The 20,771-nt window shown below is 41.9% G+C and overlaps 1 protein-coding gene across 3 annotated transcripts in view; it reads right to left on the minus strand.

The window, feature by feature from the left end:
* The window catches only part of Tln2 (talin 2), a 340,789-nt gene that overhangs the window by 144,172 nt on the left and 175,846 nt on the right, over positions 1-20,771 (minus strand). For all 3 annotated transcript variants that reach the window (XM_069995254.1, XM_069995253.1, XM_069995252.1), the window contains exons 4-7: positions 5,750-5,921; positions 5,155-5,252; positions 2,609-2,738; positions 1,024-1,176 (exon numbers count right to left, since the gene is read on the minus strand). In XM_069995254.1, the coding sequence (XP_069851355.1) occupies positions 1,024-1,176; positions 2,609-2,738; positions 5,155-5,252; positions 5,750-5,885 (517 nt within the window). In that variant the 5' untranslated portion in view covers positions 5,886-5,921. The remainder of the gene's footprint in view (positions 1-1,023; positions 1,177-2,608; positions 2,739-5,154; positions 5,253-5,749; positions 5,922-20,771) is intronic.

A 20,771-nucleotide genomic window follows, 5' to 3' on the forward strand; every position in this document is an offset into this window, starting at 1 on the left:
TACCACCACACACACACACACACACACACACACACACACACACACACACACACACACACACACACACACACACACACACACACACACACACACACACACACACACACACACACACACACACACACACACACACACACACACACACACACACACACACACACACATCTAAAAGGAATGAAAAGGAACAGAAGGATATATAACAGGACACCATAATGCTTCCTTCTATCCTGCCCTTCCTTTTTCCATTCTTCTCTTCCTTGCCTTGCCTTGGCTTACCTCCCCTCCCTTACCTCTCCTCTATCTCTCATGGAACTCTGCACATGCAAGCTAAGCACTCACCATAGCCACAACCCTATCCCTTAACCATGCAGTTTCTTCACACACAAATTTCAGAGAGGAAAAAAAAAAGCCAGAAAAAAAAAACCCACCAAGAAATGGAGAGGGCTGCCACTTAATAGTTAAAATAGTCTAGCAGCATGCCACCCAATCTTACTTGGGTTGTAATTTGACCTATTAAAATGGTTTAGAAAATTATCTAGAAATATAAACAATGTGAATACAACTTATCCATTTGCTATTAAAGGATTTGTTTTTTCCCGGTTGTGGGACTTGAACTTTGGGCCTGGGCGCTGTCCCTCAGCTCTTCAGCTCAAGGCTAGTGCTCTACCACTTGAGCCATAGCGCCACTTCCAGTTTTCTGGTGGTTTATTGGAGATAAGAGTCTCACGGATTTTTCTGCTTGGGCTAGCCTTGAACCGTGATCCTCAATCTCAGCCTCCTGAGTAGCTAGGATTATAGGCATGAGCCACCAGTGCCTGGCTAAAGGATTTTTTTTTTTAAATTAAGATGTGAAATGGTAGTATCATTTAAAAAAATTTCTTTAGAAGTCTTTAATCTCTTAGTGGCACAAACTAAATGTTTGATTTTAAAAATACAAGCAAATGAAACAAAACCTATTGTAGTGGCAAGCCAGTGGTAGAATGGGGGCACAGTGTAGGGCCAACTTCCTCTCTAGACACTCACAGTCATCATCGGTGTGCAGCTTGGCCTTCAACTTCTCCATCTTTCTCTCGTCTCGTAACAATGTCCTGTCTTTTTTAAGAGTGCCTGTCCCTTCTTCCTTCTTTTCTTCAATGGTTTCTTGAATTAAAGAGTATTCTTCATAATTCGTTATTCCTGACAATAGAAACTAGGTTGTAATTTCAAATGAATAAATGGCTGTCAAATCCTTTCTCTGTGGGTATGCAGGGAAGGGGGGAGGGAGATTGGGTGAGGGGATGGGTAGGGGAAACAGGGGTGTGCCATAGAACCTTGTCTCAAGGTACTTATATCACATGCAAAATATTATGTGTGATTCTTGGCATCAAATCCAGGGCTTTGTACATGCTAGGCAAGTGCCTTACCACTGAGCTATACCTTAGCTTCTCCATTAATTTTTTTTCTTTTGGGGGTGCAGGTATTGGGGCTTCAACTCAAGTCTTTGGCACTGTCCCATAAGCTTTTCACTCAAAGCTGGAGTCACATGCCCACTTTTGTTTTTTGGTGGTCAGCTGAGATCTGAGGATCACGATTCAAAGTCAGCCCAGGCAGGAAAGTGCATGAGACTCTCAGCTCCAAAAAAACCACCAGAAAACCAGAAGTGGTGCTGTGGCTCAAGTGGTAGAGCACTTGCCTTGAGCTGAAGAACTGAGGGACAGCACTCAGGCCCAGAGTTTAAGCCCCACGACCAACAAAAATAAATAAATAAATAAATAAATAAATAAATAAATAAATAAATAAATAAATAAATTTAGAATCTCACAGACTTTGCTGCCTAGGTTGGCTTTAAACCAGGATCTTCAGATCTCAGCCTCCTGAGTAACCAGGTGGCTCCCAGCTTCCATTAATTTTGGAGAAACAAGAACAAAGTAGATGGCAGGCATGGGAGGTGAGTGATATATGAGAAAATTATCTCCTCAATGAAAAAAAACTAAGCTAGGCAAGGCCTGTGTTTTCCAGACATTGGAAGGAGGCAGAGACTAATAATAGAAGGTACCAGAAAAAAAATCTAATAGTCAAACACAAAGGCTGTCACCATGGGCACTCAACGGGATACAATGGTGTTGGCTATTCATTGCTGGTGGTAGCAGGGGCAGGGATGCTGACTTATATAATTATATAGTGGATTTATACAACTAGTCTTGTAACCACATCTGCTCACCACCAGTGCATGGCTTAGAAAATCAGGAAAATGGCCATACTCTTTTGGGTAAGGAAGAACTTAGTGTGCCAGGACACATTCAAAACTTCCCAGGCACACAGGTAGCTCATGCCTGTAATCCTAGCTACTCAGGAGGCTGAAGTCTGAGGACTGAGGCTCCAAACCAACCTGGTCAGACAAATCAGAGAGACTCTTATCTCCAACTAACCAGTGAAAAGCTGGAAGTGGAGGTGTGACAAATGGTAGAGTGCCAGTCTTGAGCACAAAAGCCAAGTGAGAGTGTGAAATCCTAAGTTCAAGCTCTAGTACTGACATAGAAACAAAACAGAAAAGTTCCCCAGACACTACCTGGGGATGTATGGCATGGAGAAACAAAGCAATCAGAGCTGGGGTCCTGGGAACACTCACCTATCCTACTACAAATAGTGACCAGGAGCTCCCCGACAGTCTTGGAGTCATCCACCATCACTGTCTTCACAGACCCATCCAACATCCGGATTTTCTGAGGCCTCTGTTTCTTCTTGTATTCCAAAATATCCTACAGCACAAGTTACACGCACGCACGCACACACACACACACACACGTTTTACAATGAGTAGGAAGCTGATAACAAACTCTCACATTTGTCTTCAAGAAAACAATGCTGATTTTCTCTCATTAATTCAAAACTTCTTTTCCCAATTTTCATGGGTCGTGTTCCTAGGACTGACATAAAACCTTAATGTATTATAAAAATTGCTTTCAGAAAGATTTCTCAATAATCTGGTAGTAAAATTCACTCTGAGAAAGAATACTTAAGCGTTCCATAATGACTAAAAACTGTGTTCTGTGAAGTTCTGTGAAGTTAAATGCCAGTTTGTCCTCTTGAAAGCCTAGGATGGAACTGTGCTAATAAGAAGAGAAGGGGATATCAAGGTGCCTTCAATGTGCTTCTCAAGCTATCTTTTTTTTTGGTGTGGGGGCAGTATGCTGGTACTAGGGTTTGAACTCAGGGCCTTCTGTTTCCAAGGCTGATGCTGTATCACTCAAGTCATAGCTCCACTTCCAGCTTTTCACTGGTTAATTGGAGATAAGAGTCTCATAGGCTTAATTTCCTGGTCTAGTTCTGAACCTTGAGTAGCTAAGATTATAGGTAAGAATCTCTAGTTTTCTAGCTCTAGCCATCTTTTATGCCATCATAAGCAAATTTTATTACCAATGCATCTATAAAATGAAAAATTGTTTTAAAACTTTTATTTTTAAAATGTTTACTAAAATCATTTACTATCCATATAGTTTATATGAGAGACATAGAAATATTCCCCTAATTCTTTTTTTTTTTCTTTTGTTAATTTATTGGAGATAAGCATCTCATGAACTTTCTTGCTTGGGCTAGCTTTAAACCATAATCCTCAGATCTCAGCCACCTAAGTAGCTAAGATTGCAGGTATGAGCCACTGGTGCCTGGCTTCCCCTAATTCTTTATAGTATCAGCAGTCACAGTTGGAGTGGTTTTCATAGTAAGGGTTAAGACCAAATGAGTCATAAGTTTGGGAGTCATTTAAAAATATCAGATCTTGCTGGGTGCTGGTGGCTCATGCCTATAATCCTAGCTAGTCAGGCAGCTAAAATCTGAGGATTGCAGTTTGAAGCCAGCCCAGGCAGGAAAGTCTGTGAGACTCTTATCTCCACTAAACTACTCAGAAAAAGTTGGAAGTGGTGCTGTGGCTCAAGTGGGAGAGCTAGGGACAGCACCCAGGGCCCCTGATTTCAAGCCCCAGGACTGGCACACTGGCACACATACACACACACACACAAATCAGATTATGTATTTAAAGTATATTCTTGCATGTATAACTCTGGGGGAGAAAAAATGAATTAAATATTTCACTTTTGCTTCATAGAATACTGGTCACTCTGAGAAGGTCCACTCCATGCAGTGTACAAAAACCCCAGTAGCCGGGCGCTGGTGGCTCACGCCTGTAATCCTAGCTACTCAGGAGGCTGAGATCTGAGGATCGCGGTTCAAAGCCAGCCCGGGCAGGAGAGACCATGAGACTCCTATCTCCAATAAACCACCAGAAAACCGGAAGTGGCTCTGTAGCTCAAGTGGTAGAGTGCTTGCCTTGAGCTGAAGAGCTGAGGGATAGCACCCAGGCCCAGAGTTCAAGCCCCACGACCGACAAAAAAAAAACACAACAACAAAACCCAGTATCTTGGAGGTCAAGTGGTGGAGAAAGTTGAACAGTTCTTAACTCATTACCTGGCTTTATTTAGCATTCAATGACTGTTTTGTGGATGTTACTATGAATGGTAGTTATTCAACTCACATCACCAATTTGAAATTTCTACTTTAAATATGAAATGCTGATGCTATCTGGCCATGTTCACCTTTAGAATTGTTTTTTTTTTTTTTTTTTTTTTGGGTCCGGTTGTGGGGCCTGAACTCTGGGCCTGGGCACTGTCCCTCAGCTCTTCAGCTCAAGGCTAGCACTCTACCACTTGAGCCACAGCACCACTTCCGGCTTTTTTCTTATGTGGTGCTGAGGAATCGAACCCAGGGCCTCATGCATGCAAGGCAAGCGCTCTACCACTGAGCCACCTTCCCAGACTGCATGTTCACCTTTAGAATTCAATTTCACTTAAGAGTTAACTCTGTCACCAGCCCCAGGGACATGGCCCATCTATCTACTCACAGGAAGATGCTATTATCTTATTTAACTTCACACCTGCCAAGTCCACCAATGACATGTGAAACTGCTTAAAATACTATGCCAAAGTATCCCTCCCAGTCCCTCAGTGGATTTAGAGAATTTGGATGCTCCCATCTCCTCTCCTCCTGGAGATCTTCACAAAGTCCCTCACAGAAACAATGACTAAGTTGTCCCCACAGGAAAACTGGACTAACAATGGCTTCCAGGCAAGGCCCAGAGACAAGGCAGTGAAGGAAACATAATGAAGATCAAACTCCTACCCCATTCCGTAACATGTAGTAATCCAGTGTTCTGCCTGCTTCCAGCCAGATTCCTTTCCTGGGGTCTTCATCAGAGAGGAACAGCCCATAATCAGAAGCTGGAAGATCAATGGAGAGAAAAGGAGGAGGGAAAGTGACAGAAGTATGACAAGCCCAGGTCCACTTAAGCATGATGACTTGGTAAGGATATGATGTTTTCCTTCATAGGAGACAGGCTTCCTAACCACTCCCCACCCCCCCCCCCCGCACACACAATCAGACAACACAAGAAAGCAGGGCACGAAGAAGAGCTGCAGGAGCAACACCCACAAATGAGATGGTGCATCTGAGGTTTATAGGATCACCAGACACAAAGCAGTGCAGATTGCTTTCTAACCAAATCTGATGTGGTTCTCTAGCCTTTCTATTCTAGGCATCCATGGGTACTTGTGGAGAAACCAAAGCAGTGACCACCGAAGTCCCAGACCATGTGGGAGCATATAGGCCTTTTATACCATGAATGATAAGATGTTATTGGTATGCTAGGCATGGGGGGGGGGGTAGGTGCCTATAATCCCAGCACATGTTCGGAAGCCAGAGGATAGTCAAGACCCACCTTGCCCAGTTTGAGCCTCGGGTACTCGCTCTCGAATGACTCGACAGGCATCGTACACAGCCGTAGATGGTTCGAACTGCATAGTCTTCACCACATTGCAGTGGCGGACGCAAATCTTTAAGGACAGGGCCACCATTTTCCTAGATGGCCTGAAGGTTCTCACTCAGAATATCTAGAAAACACAAAGAAATAAACCCTGGTGCTCACAAATCATGATTTGTCTTGAGAAGAAAATGCTGGAGTTGCAAACCAACTTTCAAAATCTTATCACCCTTCGGGTTGCCTGCTGTAAAGTCCTAGTAACCGTTGTTTTTATCCTGAGTTTTGTCTGTGAGAACACGTTAACTATTTTGTATATGCAATATGTGAAGATACATCCTCCACTAACAACAACAACAACAACAACAACATTCATGAAGAATCACCCCTGATCAAATTATTATACAGCCTGTAATCTCTACAATGACAGGATGGCTTGACAAGGCAAAAAGTTTACAAATATTTGACAAGTACCTCTCTGCAGTGCTAACAGCTCTTAAAGTCATTCAAAGAGCTTCTCCACTTCTCTTTTCACAAGTGTATCTAACCAACCCACCTACTAATTTGGGACAAGAAAATTTTAACTGTGGAGCTAAATGGACAATTTCATAGATCACTCTATGGGTGGGTTTGTTGCTTCCTGAGGCTGGTAAAAACTGTAGGGTTGATGAAGGCTTGGATCAAGCAGTAGACTGCTTGCCTACAAAGCACTAAGTCCTGAATCCAAATCCCAGTACCTACACCAAAGACAGACAGACATACACCTATCTACACAAGGGTTTCCTGAGCCTCTGCCATTTTTGAGCATGGTAAGTCAGTGGAGACAAGCATGCAATGCCTTGTTGTCATGGATGCTGTTGAGGGGATATAACAGTGAGGAAAAGCTGGTTAATTCTTTCTGTTCCCTAGGAAAAGTATCCATGGGTCACTATGATGGCCACCCTTCTTCCCAGGCTGAAAATGGGGCCTTCTGAAGGGGAAAGAATAATTTCCTTCTAGCCATGCAGACTGATTCCCCTCTGTAAGGGAAGATAGAACCATGATGTGGTCTTGAGAGCCACAGGCAGCAGTAGGGTGAATGCCAGAGCTCAGGCAGAGGAAGAAGACATAGGAGGGATAAAGGAGAAAGCCAAAACAAAGATCAGGTTAGAGAGAAGCAAGGGGCCAGTGGGATACTGGGGTGTAGAATGTATGAGGACCATAGTATAGAAGCTCAGAGTTGGGAAGCAGCTGGCCAGGAGAGCAGCAGAAAAAGCAAAGCATGATGGGAAACTCTGTCCAAGTCAACTGTGCAGATACAGATATGGGCTGAGTTTCTCTCTGGGATGTGTTCCATGGAGGCACAGAGATACAACTTAGCCAGGAGGGACCAGAAAGGCCACTGAGAGGAAAACCGACAGATGAAGCTTGTGAGAGGAGTTCTGGAAAAAGTATTCTAAATCAGGAAGAGGAGCAGCAACAAAGGAGGAGGGGAAGGAACAGAACAGAGAGGTGGGACCAGAAGAAAAAGTGCATGGGCAGAAAAGAGAGAATGCTGTGCTACCTGCTGGTGGATGATTACAGGATGAGGGGGTGATGTGATAATTGACTCCAGCAACTTGAGGAAAAGGGATTTAGTGGAGCGTGAAGCCAGAGCCTGGGTAGGTTTGGGGTAGAGATGGAGGAGACAGGCAGGCTCAACAGGCCTGCTAGGAATAGGTTGAGAGCTTTGGTTTTATGTGTTTAGATACTGTATCCAAAAGTGTGTCACATATTGCAGTAAACTCCATCAACATTCATGAGCCTGGTGCCAGTGGCTTGCACCTATAATCCTAGGTATTTAGGAGTATAAGATTGGGAGGATCATGGTTTGAGGTCAGCCTGAGCAGAAAAATTCCTGAGACCCCCTTGTCAATGAAGAGCTGGATATGGTGGCATACATCTGTTTTCCGAGGTAGTATCTAGAATAGGCTAGTTATGCCCAGATAGGTGCTAGGCAGGAAGCGAGATCCTATTTCAAAAGCATCCAGCATAAAACAGATCTAGAGGTGTAGCTCAGCAGTAGAAGCAACTGCCTAGCAAGAGCAAGGTATTGTAATAAAAAATTTTTTTTTGTTTGTGTGCTGACAAAGAAAAAAAAGCCATCTGTACAGATAAGGGGCATTTTCTTATGGCCCTCAGACAACAGTCTGATAGCTGTTTAGTGCCCTTTCTTATCACAGACAACCTCCACTGCAGGCCTTGACTACTTGGAGAGGAAAGGAATAGGCAAATATGGTTCATGCAAAAGGAACTAGAGTGGGAGTCTGTGGTTTAGGCTCAACTTCAGGTTGGCAATGCTTTGGAACTTTAGAAAGGGAGCAGAAAGCCACCAGCCCCCATGGAAGGAACTTCCTGGAAGATATTCCATGGTTGGCTCATTATTTCCATTGGCTTCCTCTGACTGCTCCTTCTAACGTTTCACAGAATAGAAGTGATACTCTCATTTCGAGGTAAATAATCAATTGAACAAATTACGTGAGATTTTTACATTGCCCTAAACAAGTTCTGCAAAATAGCATCCATAGCGATACGTAGGTACCCATAAAATTAAGGAAAAAAAAAAACAAATACCAACAAACCAAACCAGTCATTCTGCAAAAACCACTGCACACTGATCCAAGAGCAGCACCTTCTTCTTACCTTGTGTCCTGTGTTCTTCTTATCCTGTCTCTGTGATGAATTCTTCCCAAGCACAAAACATACCCAGAAGACTCAAAAAATACCTCATGCACAGAAAGTGCTTCATAAACCATAACTCATCTATAAAGACGAGGTGTTTTCATTATCATCGCACAAGGAGATGGCTCACATGGCCAAACCCAGACAAGGTCTAAAACTGAAGTGCAACGATGATGAAATCATCATCCCACAAAACCCGCAGCCACTCACAATGAAATGACATTCTGGCAAAATGGACACGTGTTGGCATTAAGTACTCTGCTTTGCCCTGTGGCAAAAACAGAAGGATTAAAGTATATGCAACCTAGAAATGTCAGCTGAAGATATGTGTATGCGTTTTCAACACTTATGAGAAATCTCACTATACATCCTGAGCTCAGACAACTGTCTTGGTAACAATGCACTGTGCTGTGTTCCTGGGCAGCACAGACTGTGAGTGATTCTCCTCTCCACCTCTGCCTCCCAACCCCACCTCTAATTCCTGCATCCCCAGACTTTAAATGATGCAGACTTGGCATCTAGGAGAAGGGGATCAGATTTCCTTTTCTGCTTGGCTGCAAGAAAGATCAGAGCCAAATTGGTATACAACTTCTTGCTGTGTTGTTATAGTCTAAATCCTGCCTCTACTTTATGACCCTATCCTGATTTGTTGTTTTCTGAAACTCTGGTTTGAATGGATGCTTTCACAGTGGATTTTAAGTCTCTGTGTTTCTTTTTTCTTTGCTTTGTTATTAAAAAAAAAACTAAACAAGATCTAAATTCATTAAATTTTCCCTTTATCATCTCCCCCTCCCTATATTGTGCCTCTGTGTGTGTGTGTGTGTGTGTGTGTGTGTGTGTGTGTGTGTGTGTGTGTGTGTGTGTGTGTGTGTGTGTGTGTGTGTGTGTGAAGGTCACTTAGACTCGTACTTCTGAATATCTATCTACTGGGGAAATGAGCCCATGGGACTAGTGGTGAAATCTAGGCATTCTTTGAAAATAAATACCAGTCAGTCCCAGTGAGCTCTAAATGTCCCAGGAGGCTGCTCAGATACATCGCAATCCATTGAGAGACAAACAAGCTCAGCTCCAGCCAAGAAGTTCCCAAACAAATTCCCATCACTAGTCAAGGTGAATCTCTGCTTGACAAGATGCTCCAATCCCAGCTCTGCCTTACCAGCCACACTACCCCGAGATACTTACTTAGCTCCTTCTTGTCTTAGACTCCTCCTCTATAAAATAGAAGTGAACACTAGAACTACCTATAAGGTTGCTAAAGAATTAAATGAGTTTACTATGCCAAGGGCACATACAAAGTGCTAGATAAGGGTTAGCTGTTCTTAGTCATGGGTGTAGGAGAACCTCTAGAAGTAGCATACTACAGTCAGCTGTCATGAAATGCAAAGTACTGCATTCCTTATTTCACCTTCTAGTGAGCCCCATATTTACTACCTATTCCCAGTGGTGTTCATCTTCATGCCAAGGTGTATACTATGCTTTTTCTAGACAATGGGCTATCTGAGGGGTAAAGGGGTGTGTATGTGTGTATGTGTGTGTGTGTGTGTGTGTGTGTGTGTGTGTGTGTAACAGCTAAGGGTTGTCTTAGAGATCATTTAGATCCCCTCCCTCACCCCCAACTTCAGAGTTCAAGAGGAAAAAACATGCCCCCTTTAGGGGCAGGCTAGCATGCCCTAATGCAATCTATGGGGGTTTTGTCTAACCTCTGATAGAGTAGAGAGACTGTGTAGATCTGGCTAGACCACAGGGGCAGGTCTTGCCTTGATGGAGCCTTGAACCTTCACTCTAACCCACTGGAAGGCCCTAGCACCCAATTATGGACGACTCTATCTGCTCTCTTCTTTATGTCTGTTCCCTGGAGGTGCTACTCAGCCCTACTGATGACTATATGTATCACATAATCAAATGTCAATATAACACACGGACCTTTACAGAGACAACCTTCATCAATGTTTACATTGCAGGTTCTAGTGAGCAATTCCATTCTCACAAAGCATTGCTGAGGGAAGGGTTTTCCTTTCTCTTCAGTTTTACCTGCTCCTCTGAAAGGGAGGAAAAGAGGTAGCTCCTCTGATAGTAAAAACTCACAATGTACTGGGTCCCAGCTACCCAGAGGTGCTGTCAATATTGAGGTCTTGTCATCTGTCTTGCCCTCCAGGGCCCTTGGGGCTCAGCTGCATGGGGCTTACTCTAAATAGACTCCAGATACTGAGCCTGATGCCCGCAATGGGAAGCTAGGTCAAGTTAACCCTACCTTGGGAGCCAGCTACCTTTTATCCACAAAAAAGGCAGGAGGGAAGAAAACAGCGGGCCCAAACTCATCTCCTTTCAAGGAGCCACATTTCCTGTGTGACTTAACTGAATCAATTTGTTTCCTCATCTCTTCCCACCTGGTGAAAGCCGTGTTGTGAAGGCTTTCTGATGAGTGGAAAGCCTCTCCTAGTCCCCAGAGCTATAGCCTGCAAGGGTTCTAACTTGTGAGCTCAGAGAAAACAGGTAACATCCACATAGAAAAGGGCCAGGACCACCGAGGCTCCCCTCTGCACCGAGAATGGGAGACTGGACACAAGAGAACATACTCACTCAAGAATCCCTCATAAGTTTCTCTCAAAGAGGCAAGAGAGCCCAAGATGACTACTTAACTTTGAGCACTTCTCTAGAAGAAGCTGTCTTGAAAAATTCAACTGTCTAAGCATAGGAGAAAATGTGTAACCAGGCAAATGGGTATGAATATAGTAACAAGCTAGGGAAGTCAATAAAAATCCCCAGCTGAGTGGATGGCTCTATGTCATCCATGGGGCTATCTCTATGTATTCATCTCTACATATTCCCAATTCATCAACAATAAGGCATATGTACAACATGGTATCATCCACCTACTTCCAGCCTTTGAGAGTAGCCTTCTGAACCTTAAGGCCCCAGGACAGTACTTAGTACTTAGTAGATGCTCAGGAAATACTTGTAGATTTAGTATGTACTACATGGGAAGATTTGGCTAGCATTTTTTTTTAATCATTAGGGATTAAGATGAGCAGAGGGTCAATGTCTACTGGACCAAACTATGTTTTATCATCAACAATCAGTTCCAAAGACCACAGAAGCTGAACCACATGGCTCACATAATGAAGTTCTTTATCTCAGCAAATAAGAAACACACACACACACACACACACACACACACACACACACACACACACACACACACAAGAACCAAACACACATCAGTAAGAAATCACTGGGAACTCCCTGAGGGAAAGGACCTTGTGTTACTCATGATAACCACGGAGAAGGGCTTAATAAATATCTATTGAATACATAAGTAGAGAGACAAGCCTGTATTTTCATCTCTACTAAGAGAACCAACAAGAGGGCACACAGTATGGAATATAGAACTATGAGATAAGACTTTGGTAGTTTACCATTTTCAGAAACTATGACCTTGACATCAAGGGCCTTTCTCAAGGTCACAATGTCAAATGAATAGATGACTACACACATGGTGTGGTAGACCACTCCAAGCCATTATTCCAACATGCCCTCTTGTTGCTAGGCAGCTGTTAGCATTGGCATCCTATAATATTATATATCACAATTTTGTGTAGCAAAAGAGATGTGTTCCCAGTTAACCCATCACTATGTAGAATGGACAGTCTCAGAATCATTCTGGTAAGTTAGCTGAGAACTACCTTTTAATAAAGATGATGTCTAAATATGAGCAAATTCTACAGAAGGAAGGGTTTGTCTCCTATTAAAGAATGCAGAACTCTAGCACAGCTAGGAAGAAGCAGTGGCTGGAGGATCAGCAGAAAGGAAGTGGAGCAGATGCTTCTGTATCCAGAGCTTTGTAATTCTGTTTAGAGCTGATTTTTAATGCACATAGCATTTGGATCTAGTTCAAAGTGCTTAGCCCAAAGGATCAAGGCTTCCATCTGCCCACTTCCCAGGCCCATGTAAGAATGTTCCACACCCATGATGCCTGTGTGTGTCTTCAGTCCCTGAAGTTATCACTGCCTGTGTGTCTGAAACATGCCACACTCTGGCCTTGCTCCTGTGTGTTACACATCCTTCGAGCCCAGCATTAGGCTTCTTTCTATCAACTAGTCTCGCCAGCACACAGCCAGCAAGGCTTTGCATCTTCCAAGGGCTCTAAGGACAATCAGCTGTCCTCTCTTCCAGGATGGCCTTCCTGGGCCAAGCCATCAGGGAAATAAGTGAGCAATGCCATCACCGGATGATGATACTTTGGCATTGAAGGGGGTTCCATGGGATTTTCACATAGGCATCATTGCTGGATGTGCTTAATGGGGTAGAAAGTATGTTTTGTTTTGTTTTTTCATCTCCCTTTTGCAGGTAAAATCAAAGGATCTGTGAAGATAATGAATTCTCAGCCTGTGTGTGGAGTATACTGTCATCTTGTCAGCCTACAGACAGCTCTTCAGCAATCTCACTGTTCACCTATGGTGGGCCGACAGGAGAATAAATAAATCCTCCAGACATCTCAGCCCTCTTGAAGTCTACCTGTTGGTCCATCTACTGTTTCTTCTTCATTATACACTACAGAAAGAAGATGGCTCTAACTTGAACATTGGGTTTCAATTCACTTCTACTTTCATTCATGTGAATGGTTAAAATAGGCTATTTATAGCCCCATATGTAATCTTTGTCCTTCTGAGCCTGGCTTACTTCACTTAATATGATGTTTTCCAGACTTATCCATTCTTTGCAAACAACATAATTTCATTGTTCTTTATGGCTGAATAATACACCATTTTCTTTATCTACGTATACATATACCATATTTTCTTTACCCACCAATCAGTTGAAGGGCATCTGGGCTGCTTCCATAGTTTGGCTACTGTGAACAGTGCAGCAATGAACATGAGTATGCAAGTACCTCTGTTGTTTCCTGATTACCTTCCTTTAGATAAGCACTAATTCTTTATCTCAGATTCAGAAGTCATTAGATACAGATCTCTACAGAGAATATGTAACTCTTTGTTATAGTTTTCTTCCTTTTCTAATAATCCATAGCAAATATCATACAAGTGAGTACGTGCTTGGCACTGATTCTAAATCCTTTTTACAGGTCAAGTGTACAGAATGTTCACCCAAAGCCTCAGCTAAAGAGTTGAGATCTCACCCAAGCACCACCAAACCCAGAATCAGCCATAACCAAAACCTAGTGGTTCTGCAACCTGAAAAAAGGTCATATTAACATGTGCTCTTTAGAACTGGAGAAAACTCGGAGAAACAGAGTGCTTGTGTTAAGAAAGCGGCAAAATGGGAGAAATATTTATTATGGATGTTTTATTAATAATTGAACTTGTACTTGTTGCACTACTCCACGGCATGCACTGAATTAAGTACTTTGCTTAATGAATCGGTGAGCAAGGTCTTGAATAGAGGCTATGCCTTGTAAATAAGAGCCCACACAGGCACAAAGGAAGGCTCACAACCATGTCTGTCTGAATCCAGACTTCCCTGTCTAGCTCTACTCCACCCACAGAGAAGCCCTGCTGACAGCTGATGTATCTCTTTGTGTATCTGGCATGTTTTTATGTGGTAGAGATCATGCCCTCTATATAATTCTGTATCCTGGGTTTCCCCATTCTACTTCCATAATAGCTATTTCTCACAGCACTGCAAACTTGGTAGAAATACTGTTAATAGATACAGAAGACTGCCAGACAAGGTTCCACAACTTACTTATTTTGGGTTTTGCGTCTAGCTACAACAGCTGTTCTCAAATTTTTGCTATAATATTAAGGCCACAGTAAAGGTTTTTCTATTTGAAATCTCTTTAATTATATACCTATATATTCCATATTAATCTATATCTATCTATATCTGTGTCTATATCTACAGGGCAGTTCTAAGGCTTATTGTCTTGCTAGGTTTTCTTGCTCACTGCTGGTTCTCCTAGCATAGGATTCTATGCTCTCTACACTTTTTCCTCAGTTTACTTAAAAGGTAAATAAATAGATAAGCCTTACAGTTTTCTCTATTTTAATTTCATTTTTGTGCCAGTACTTCTTTTTTTTTTTTTGGTCCGGTTGTGGGGCCTGAACTCTGGGCCTGGGCGCTGTCCCTCAGCTCTTCAGCTCAAGGCTAGTGCTCTACCACTTGAGCCACAGCACCACTTCCAGCTTTTTTTCTTTTTGCTTATGTGGCGCTGAGGAATGGAACCCAGGGCCTCAGGCATGCAAGGCAAGCACTCTACCACTGAGCCACCTTCCCAGCCCCTGTGCCAGTACTTCTTGACCTTATTTTACATTATTGCTCTACTTTCTTGCTCTTAATTGGTGTTCTACCACTTGAGCCATGCTTCGGGCCTGCTTTATCATGCTTATTTGGAGCTGGACTCTTACAGACTTTTCTTATCAGACTGGCCTCAAATTGTGATCCTCCAGTTCTTACCCTCCTGAATAGCTAGAATTAGAGGTATGAGCCACTGGCAGTAGGCTTTATTTCAGAGTTTCTTAATTAAATTTTTTTAAATCAATATTTTTACAGAGCAGCCCAGAAGACATCAAGACAATAAAAAATAATGGAATCTGAATGTTCATATATCAGCAACTGGATTTATAGGTTGGCTAAATGAATATGTACTAACCACTGAGAAGGCCAATAATCAATCTAGGCTTTACAGTTCAATATACCTTTTAGAATAATCTTGCCACCCAGGGCTCAGGCTACAAGATCAAGAGACACAATGACAAAATGATTAGGAGGAAACATAATCTGGAATGAGCAATAAACCAACTTTATAGAAAAGAAGCAGAGAAAAGATAGATGCTTGAAATAAATTTTAAACTGTACTGCAAAGAGTGAAAATAAGAGAAGAAAGGACTGGATCAGACTTTACTATTATAACTACACACACACACACACACACACACACACACACACATAGACACAGACACACACACACATACATTGTGGACATGCTTGGTAAATGTCGTTACTCTGCTGTCTGTAAGCCCAAATTTCTAGAAATGCCCACTATAGCAAACTAGAATGACAAAAAAAAAGGACCCCAGCTAAACTAAAGGGCTCTGACTAAATATCATGTATCATTTACTTAATAAATTAATGCCAGATCAAAAGTCTTACCACTTTTATCAGTGAGTTATAGACAAGATTTACATTTCCAAATAACAAAAACAAATCATGTTTTAAGACTGCAGACATAAATTTTACTTCATCAGAAAAGAAAAGCACTAGGCAGAAGAAAATGTCCCAAGAGAGATAACCTGAAATGAAGAACGCCCAACAGCACAGCTGAAGCCAGCAGAGCAGAGCAGCAGAGCACAGCAAAGATCCTGTCACATTTATTGTATGTCTCTACAACCTGGGGTTATTCTTGTGCAACAATTTCAAACACTAATATAACACTTAAGATAAATGTAGAAAGACAGTGGGAAGAAATGCAAAGATCAGTCAACAGAGAAAGACACAGAAGGTAAGGATCCTTGCCCCATGAACGGCAATGGTGTTAGGATCTTCTGTCATCTGTATCACTAACATGTAAAGAAACTCATTTTCATCCTGGTGTCCCACAGAGGCCCTAATTCAGTGCTGGGCACTGAACTACACAACCTCCACCCTCCTCATGTTCACACATGGTGGTCTGTTACCCTATTAGGAGATGAAGTCTTTACACAAGCAATCAATTTAAAGTGAATTTGAATTTACTAGGATTTGTTATAGGTTGGCTTTTTGAATGTCTACCAAAGGCTTGTGTGTTAAAAGCTTAGTCCCCAGTCTTTGGCATTCCTAGGAAACAGTAGACCTTTTAGTAGGTGAATAACAACTCCTCTTCCCTCTTTCTCTCTCCCCCACTTTCCATTTCCCTTTCCCCTTCCCCCCTTCTTCTTCCCCTTCTTCCCCCTCCTCTCTCCCTCCTCCTCCTCCTCCTCTTCTTCCTCTTCTTCCTCCTCCTCTTCCTCCTTCTCCTTCCTCTCCCTCTCACTATCAAGCTTGCAAAAAGGTAGATGATAAATTATTGCTGCAGAAGCATCTTGACTAACCTAAGAATTCACTGAGGAAGCTCCCTGCTATGGTTGGAATGCCTTGTGTTTTCTCCCTAACTCATGTTGAAACTTTATCCCTAATGCAATAGTAGTAAGAGGATGGGCCCTTAGGGGGTGATTAGTGCCTTTTCCAAAGGCTAGGAAGAGGCAAATTTTTCCCTTCTAACTCTTCTGTTAAAATATCTGTCCTTCTGGAGGGTGCAGCAACAAGGCACTGAACTGGAGGCTGGCACCAAACTGACTGGCCCTTCGGTTGAGTATTTCCTAGCCTCCAGAAGTGTGAGAAACAAAATTTTAATCGTTTTAAATGATCCAGTCTTGGATATTTTCATACAGCAGCTCTAACTGACTAAAACACTCCATTAAAATTCTTATGTTGACTCCTTGTTTCTTGTTGAGTCCTAGAGATACTACAGAGCCTTCACCAAAAAATGGCCATAACGATCCATTGGATACTAAAGTGCTAAGGACACTCATGTGTCAAAGGATCTCCATGTTTTCAGGGTTGGTCCTCATGGTTTCAATGGTTGAAGTGACTAATGCCTACAGTACTAGTGAGCTGAGAGGTGGATATAAAAAGGATCATAATTAAAGTATAAAGGGTTAGGGGTATGGTTAATTAGCAAGTATGGGGCCAAGTTCAAACCCCAGTTATCATCAAAAATAAAATCAACACAACACAAAACAAAACAAGACCACCAAATAAATGTCTTTGGAAAATGTTGGAGGGAGAAGAGGAAAACTGGACGATGGTAGAGGAGGTAAATTCTCTCAAACTGCCTTGTGTACTTGTATGCAAATATCATAATAGAACTCCCTCATATTACAAATCTATGTTAATTCAGAAATGAAATAATAAAAGGCAAACCATGATCCCCATATTTCCACAAGATTTTTATTTACCCTAAACTGCATATATTGATAATAATCCATTTCCCATTTCTTAGTCACCAAGGACATAACTACTCTTTCTATACCAGTCAGCTGTAACATAAGCCAAGTGAAAGGGCAGACTCTCAGCTTACCTGCCTGTCTGTCCTCTGACGCTCAAGGCCCTCCAAACTAGGAAGGAACTATCTGAAAACTCCCTGCCCCAGGACTCTGATAGGAGCAACTTCACATTGCCTGCCTATGCTTCCTGCTCTTACCAAAAAAAGCAGGTAGTCCCCCCACCCCCCACGCACCCCCCCCTCTCCCGTAGCTAAGGCTGGGTTCTACATTACTTGTAGGGTCTCTACTGGCTGTCAAAACAGGATGGGAAACACTAATCCTGGCAGACAAAGCTGAAGTCAAGATTGGGAAAGATAGATGAAAGGGGAAGGAGAGACACTGAGAACAGGGAGGAATGGAAAGCTATTCAGGAGGCAACTAAGACTAACTGGATTTGAGAACTAGTCCATTGCTTATCCATTCCCTTTGATCCTTACTGTCCTGAGTGAGAAAAAGGCTGGCTAAGTATTTCAATGTCCCAGGGAAAAGACTCCATTTATTAGAATAAAAAAATGTCTCTAAGTTTTCTTCTTTTCTATTTACCTTTTGAAAGACATCTAAAAAATTCACTAGGGAGGAAAAAAAATATGTATTTTAATCCCACCCCTCCTACCCCTACACAACTCTCCAGCAAACCAGTCTCAATGTACAATATAAAAGACATCTTCTCAGGGAAATATAAATATTTATAGACACCATCACTCCATCATCCTGCAATGTTAAGCAGAGCTCTTGTTCCAGTCACTTCTTCATTGATTTAGTTACATGGTACCTCATAATCAGAAAGCAGTAAGGTAATAGTGCTTTACCAGGTACCAAGTCATACATCAAATAAATGTAGAACAAATATATATATATATATATATATATATATATATATGTATATATATGTTCATTCTTTATGGTATATCACCAGACAGTAGTAAGAGAAACAAGAAATCAATATCAAAACAAATTCAGCCTTGGGAGCCTGGGAGGGCGGCTGCATGATGGCCTCCTCCATTATGAAAGCCACCCAGTCTGTGAGCTCCTCCTCCTCCTCCTCTTCAGGGATGTGTGCTAGTGGAATTAACTCCCACCATCTGACTCAGGGCTCCTGGGAACAGGAGAAAGGCAGTGGGATGTACACTATAAAACAGGAGTTCCCAGGAGGGGTCAAGTCCTCATTCAAGGTCTTCTCTAGACATTTCTCAATGTTCCTTCATTCTTTGAAACTGGATGACTAGTTCTAAGGTGGGTACGTTCAAGTTTAAAGCCCAGCTGATTTCTTGATGTCTCTTCTCGTACCTAAAGTCTGACTTCCCCTGAAAGAGCCATCCTTTTTCCCAAGCACTAGCACACTGTTTCAAAAATTCCCATCCATGGTTAATCATTCTATTGGTTTTAGACCAGTGTCAAAGCAGGACATCACAGTAGGAGCACAAGGCAGAGAGGGAACACAACACTGTCTTCAAAAAGAGCATATCCTCAATGACCTTACTTCTTCCCTACTAGGTCCTGCTCCCTGAAGGTTCCACTACTCCCAATATGCTACCAACTGATGACCAAGTTAAGCACATGGAGGACAATGATGTAAAACACAGCACCAAATGACCACAACTTGAAGGTATGTAAAAACTATTGATTTATCATTGCCATATTTCCAGTTTTCCCAGTTATATAAGAAGTCCCATAATATCATCAGCTAGGTCTGTCTCCACCCCAACCCCAATATCCCCCATCCCCTGAGATAAAAGTCTCAAAATTCTCTTCTCTTGGGTATACACCAAGGGCTGGAAGTGTTGGCTCTTAGGAAAGTTCTGAGGAATCTTTTGAGGAATTGTCAGACTGATTTTCCAAAGCAGGCATGCCTTATATATTTCTAGTGGCTATGTGTGTGACTTTTCCATATTCTCCCAATACTTGTTCTGACCTGTGTTTTTAAACGTAGCTATCCTATAGTTGAAATAGCATGTCATTATGGTTTTGACTGACATGCCCTTAATGAATAATGATACGAATCCTTTTTGCACCTACATATTGGGTATTTGTTTATCTTCTTTAAAAAAATACTTATTCTAAAAATCTGTCCATTTTAGAAATTGCATTATTTGCCTTTTTCTTATTTGGCTCTTATCAGAGTTCTTTACCTATTTTAGATACACCCTTATATATGGTCGACAGGATTTTCTCCCATTTGGCCAGTTGTCTTTTTACTTTTGTGATAGTGTTCTTTAATGTCCAAAAGTTTTTTTTTTTAAGTTTTTGATGAAATCCAACTTGACTAATAATTTGTTTTATTGCTTGTGTTTTTGACCACTATCCATGCCAAAGCCATAAAGATTTATGCCAGTGTTTCTGCCTAAGAAGTTTTTGTACTTTTACCTCAAACAACATTTAGGTCTTGGATCCATTTTGACATCCATCTTCAAATATATTAGGAAGTAGGGGTCCCATTTTATTTTTCAGTATCAGATTTTGAAACTAAGAACGTTTTCTTTTGTTTTGTTTTTCCCCTGTTTTCACTCAGTAATGGAGATGGGAGAAAAAGACTAGGGAATTCCAAGTTGAATATTTAACTTCAGAGCAAAGACAGAAGAGAGCAACTGAATTCTTCCTAATGGGCCTGAAACTGCCTTTTATAACTGCTTTGAGAACGAAGTAGGATGGGACTCTATGCTCTGCACTTTTCAAATGACTAGCCAAGGAGGGAAGACTTCATAGGTTAAATGAAGATCACCTAAATATTCCTGGATACCCTCAATATAGCCTGCCAACTGCTATAATATAGAGCAAAGGTGGGTTAAACACAGCCCCTCATCCTATAGCCTTCTTCAACATGCTTGGGAACTAAGGCTGGTTTCCTAGGAAACAGTTCTATCTCAAAGAGTAAGTAGCTGAATTACATATCTTTGATAAAAGGAAAATTTCCTTCAGGGCATGTGTTTCACATGATGAAGTCAACAGGACGAATGAAATGTCCAAATAGGGACATGAGCTACTTCAGATAATAAACATGATTTATAGCACTGTTAATGATCATTCTGGAAACGCTGTATGTATGTTATACAGTGGACCATCATTTCCCCCACCACCATCAAAAAAAAAAATACATTTCTTGACTTGAAAGACATAGATCATTATGACCCTCTCAATTAAGAATGATGAAAATGCTGAGCCTGGGTGGCTCCTAGCTACTTGGGAGGCTAAGTTGAAAGCCAGCCTGAGCAGAAAAAGTCTGTGAGACTCTCATCTCCAATTAACCATCAAAAAGCTAGTAGTAG

The sequence above is a fragment of the Dipodomys merriami genome, unplaced genomic scaffold (assembly GCF_024711535.1).
Source record: "Dipodomys merriami isolate MVZ:Mamm:240054 unplaced genomic scaffold, mDipMer1.0.p SCAF_48, whole genome shotgun sequence".
Taxonomy (NCBI): domain Eukaryota; kingdom Metazoa; phylum Chordata; class Mammalia; order Rodentia; family Heteromyidae; genus Dipodomys; species Dipodomys merriami.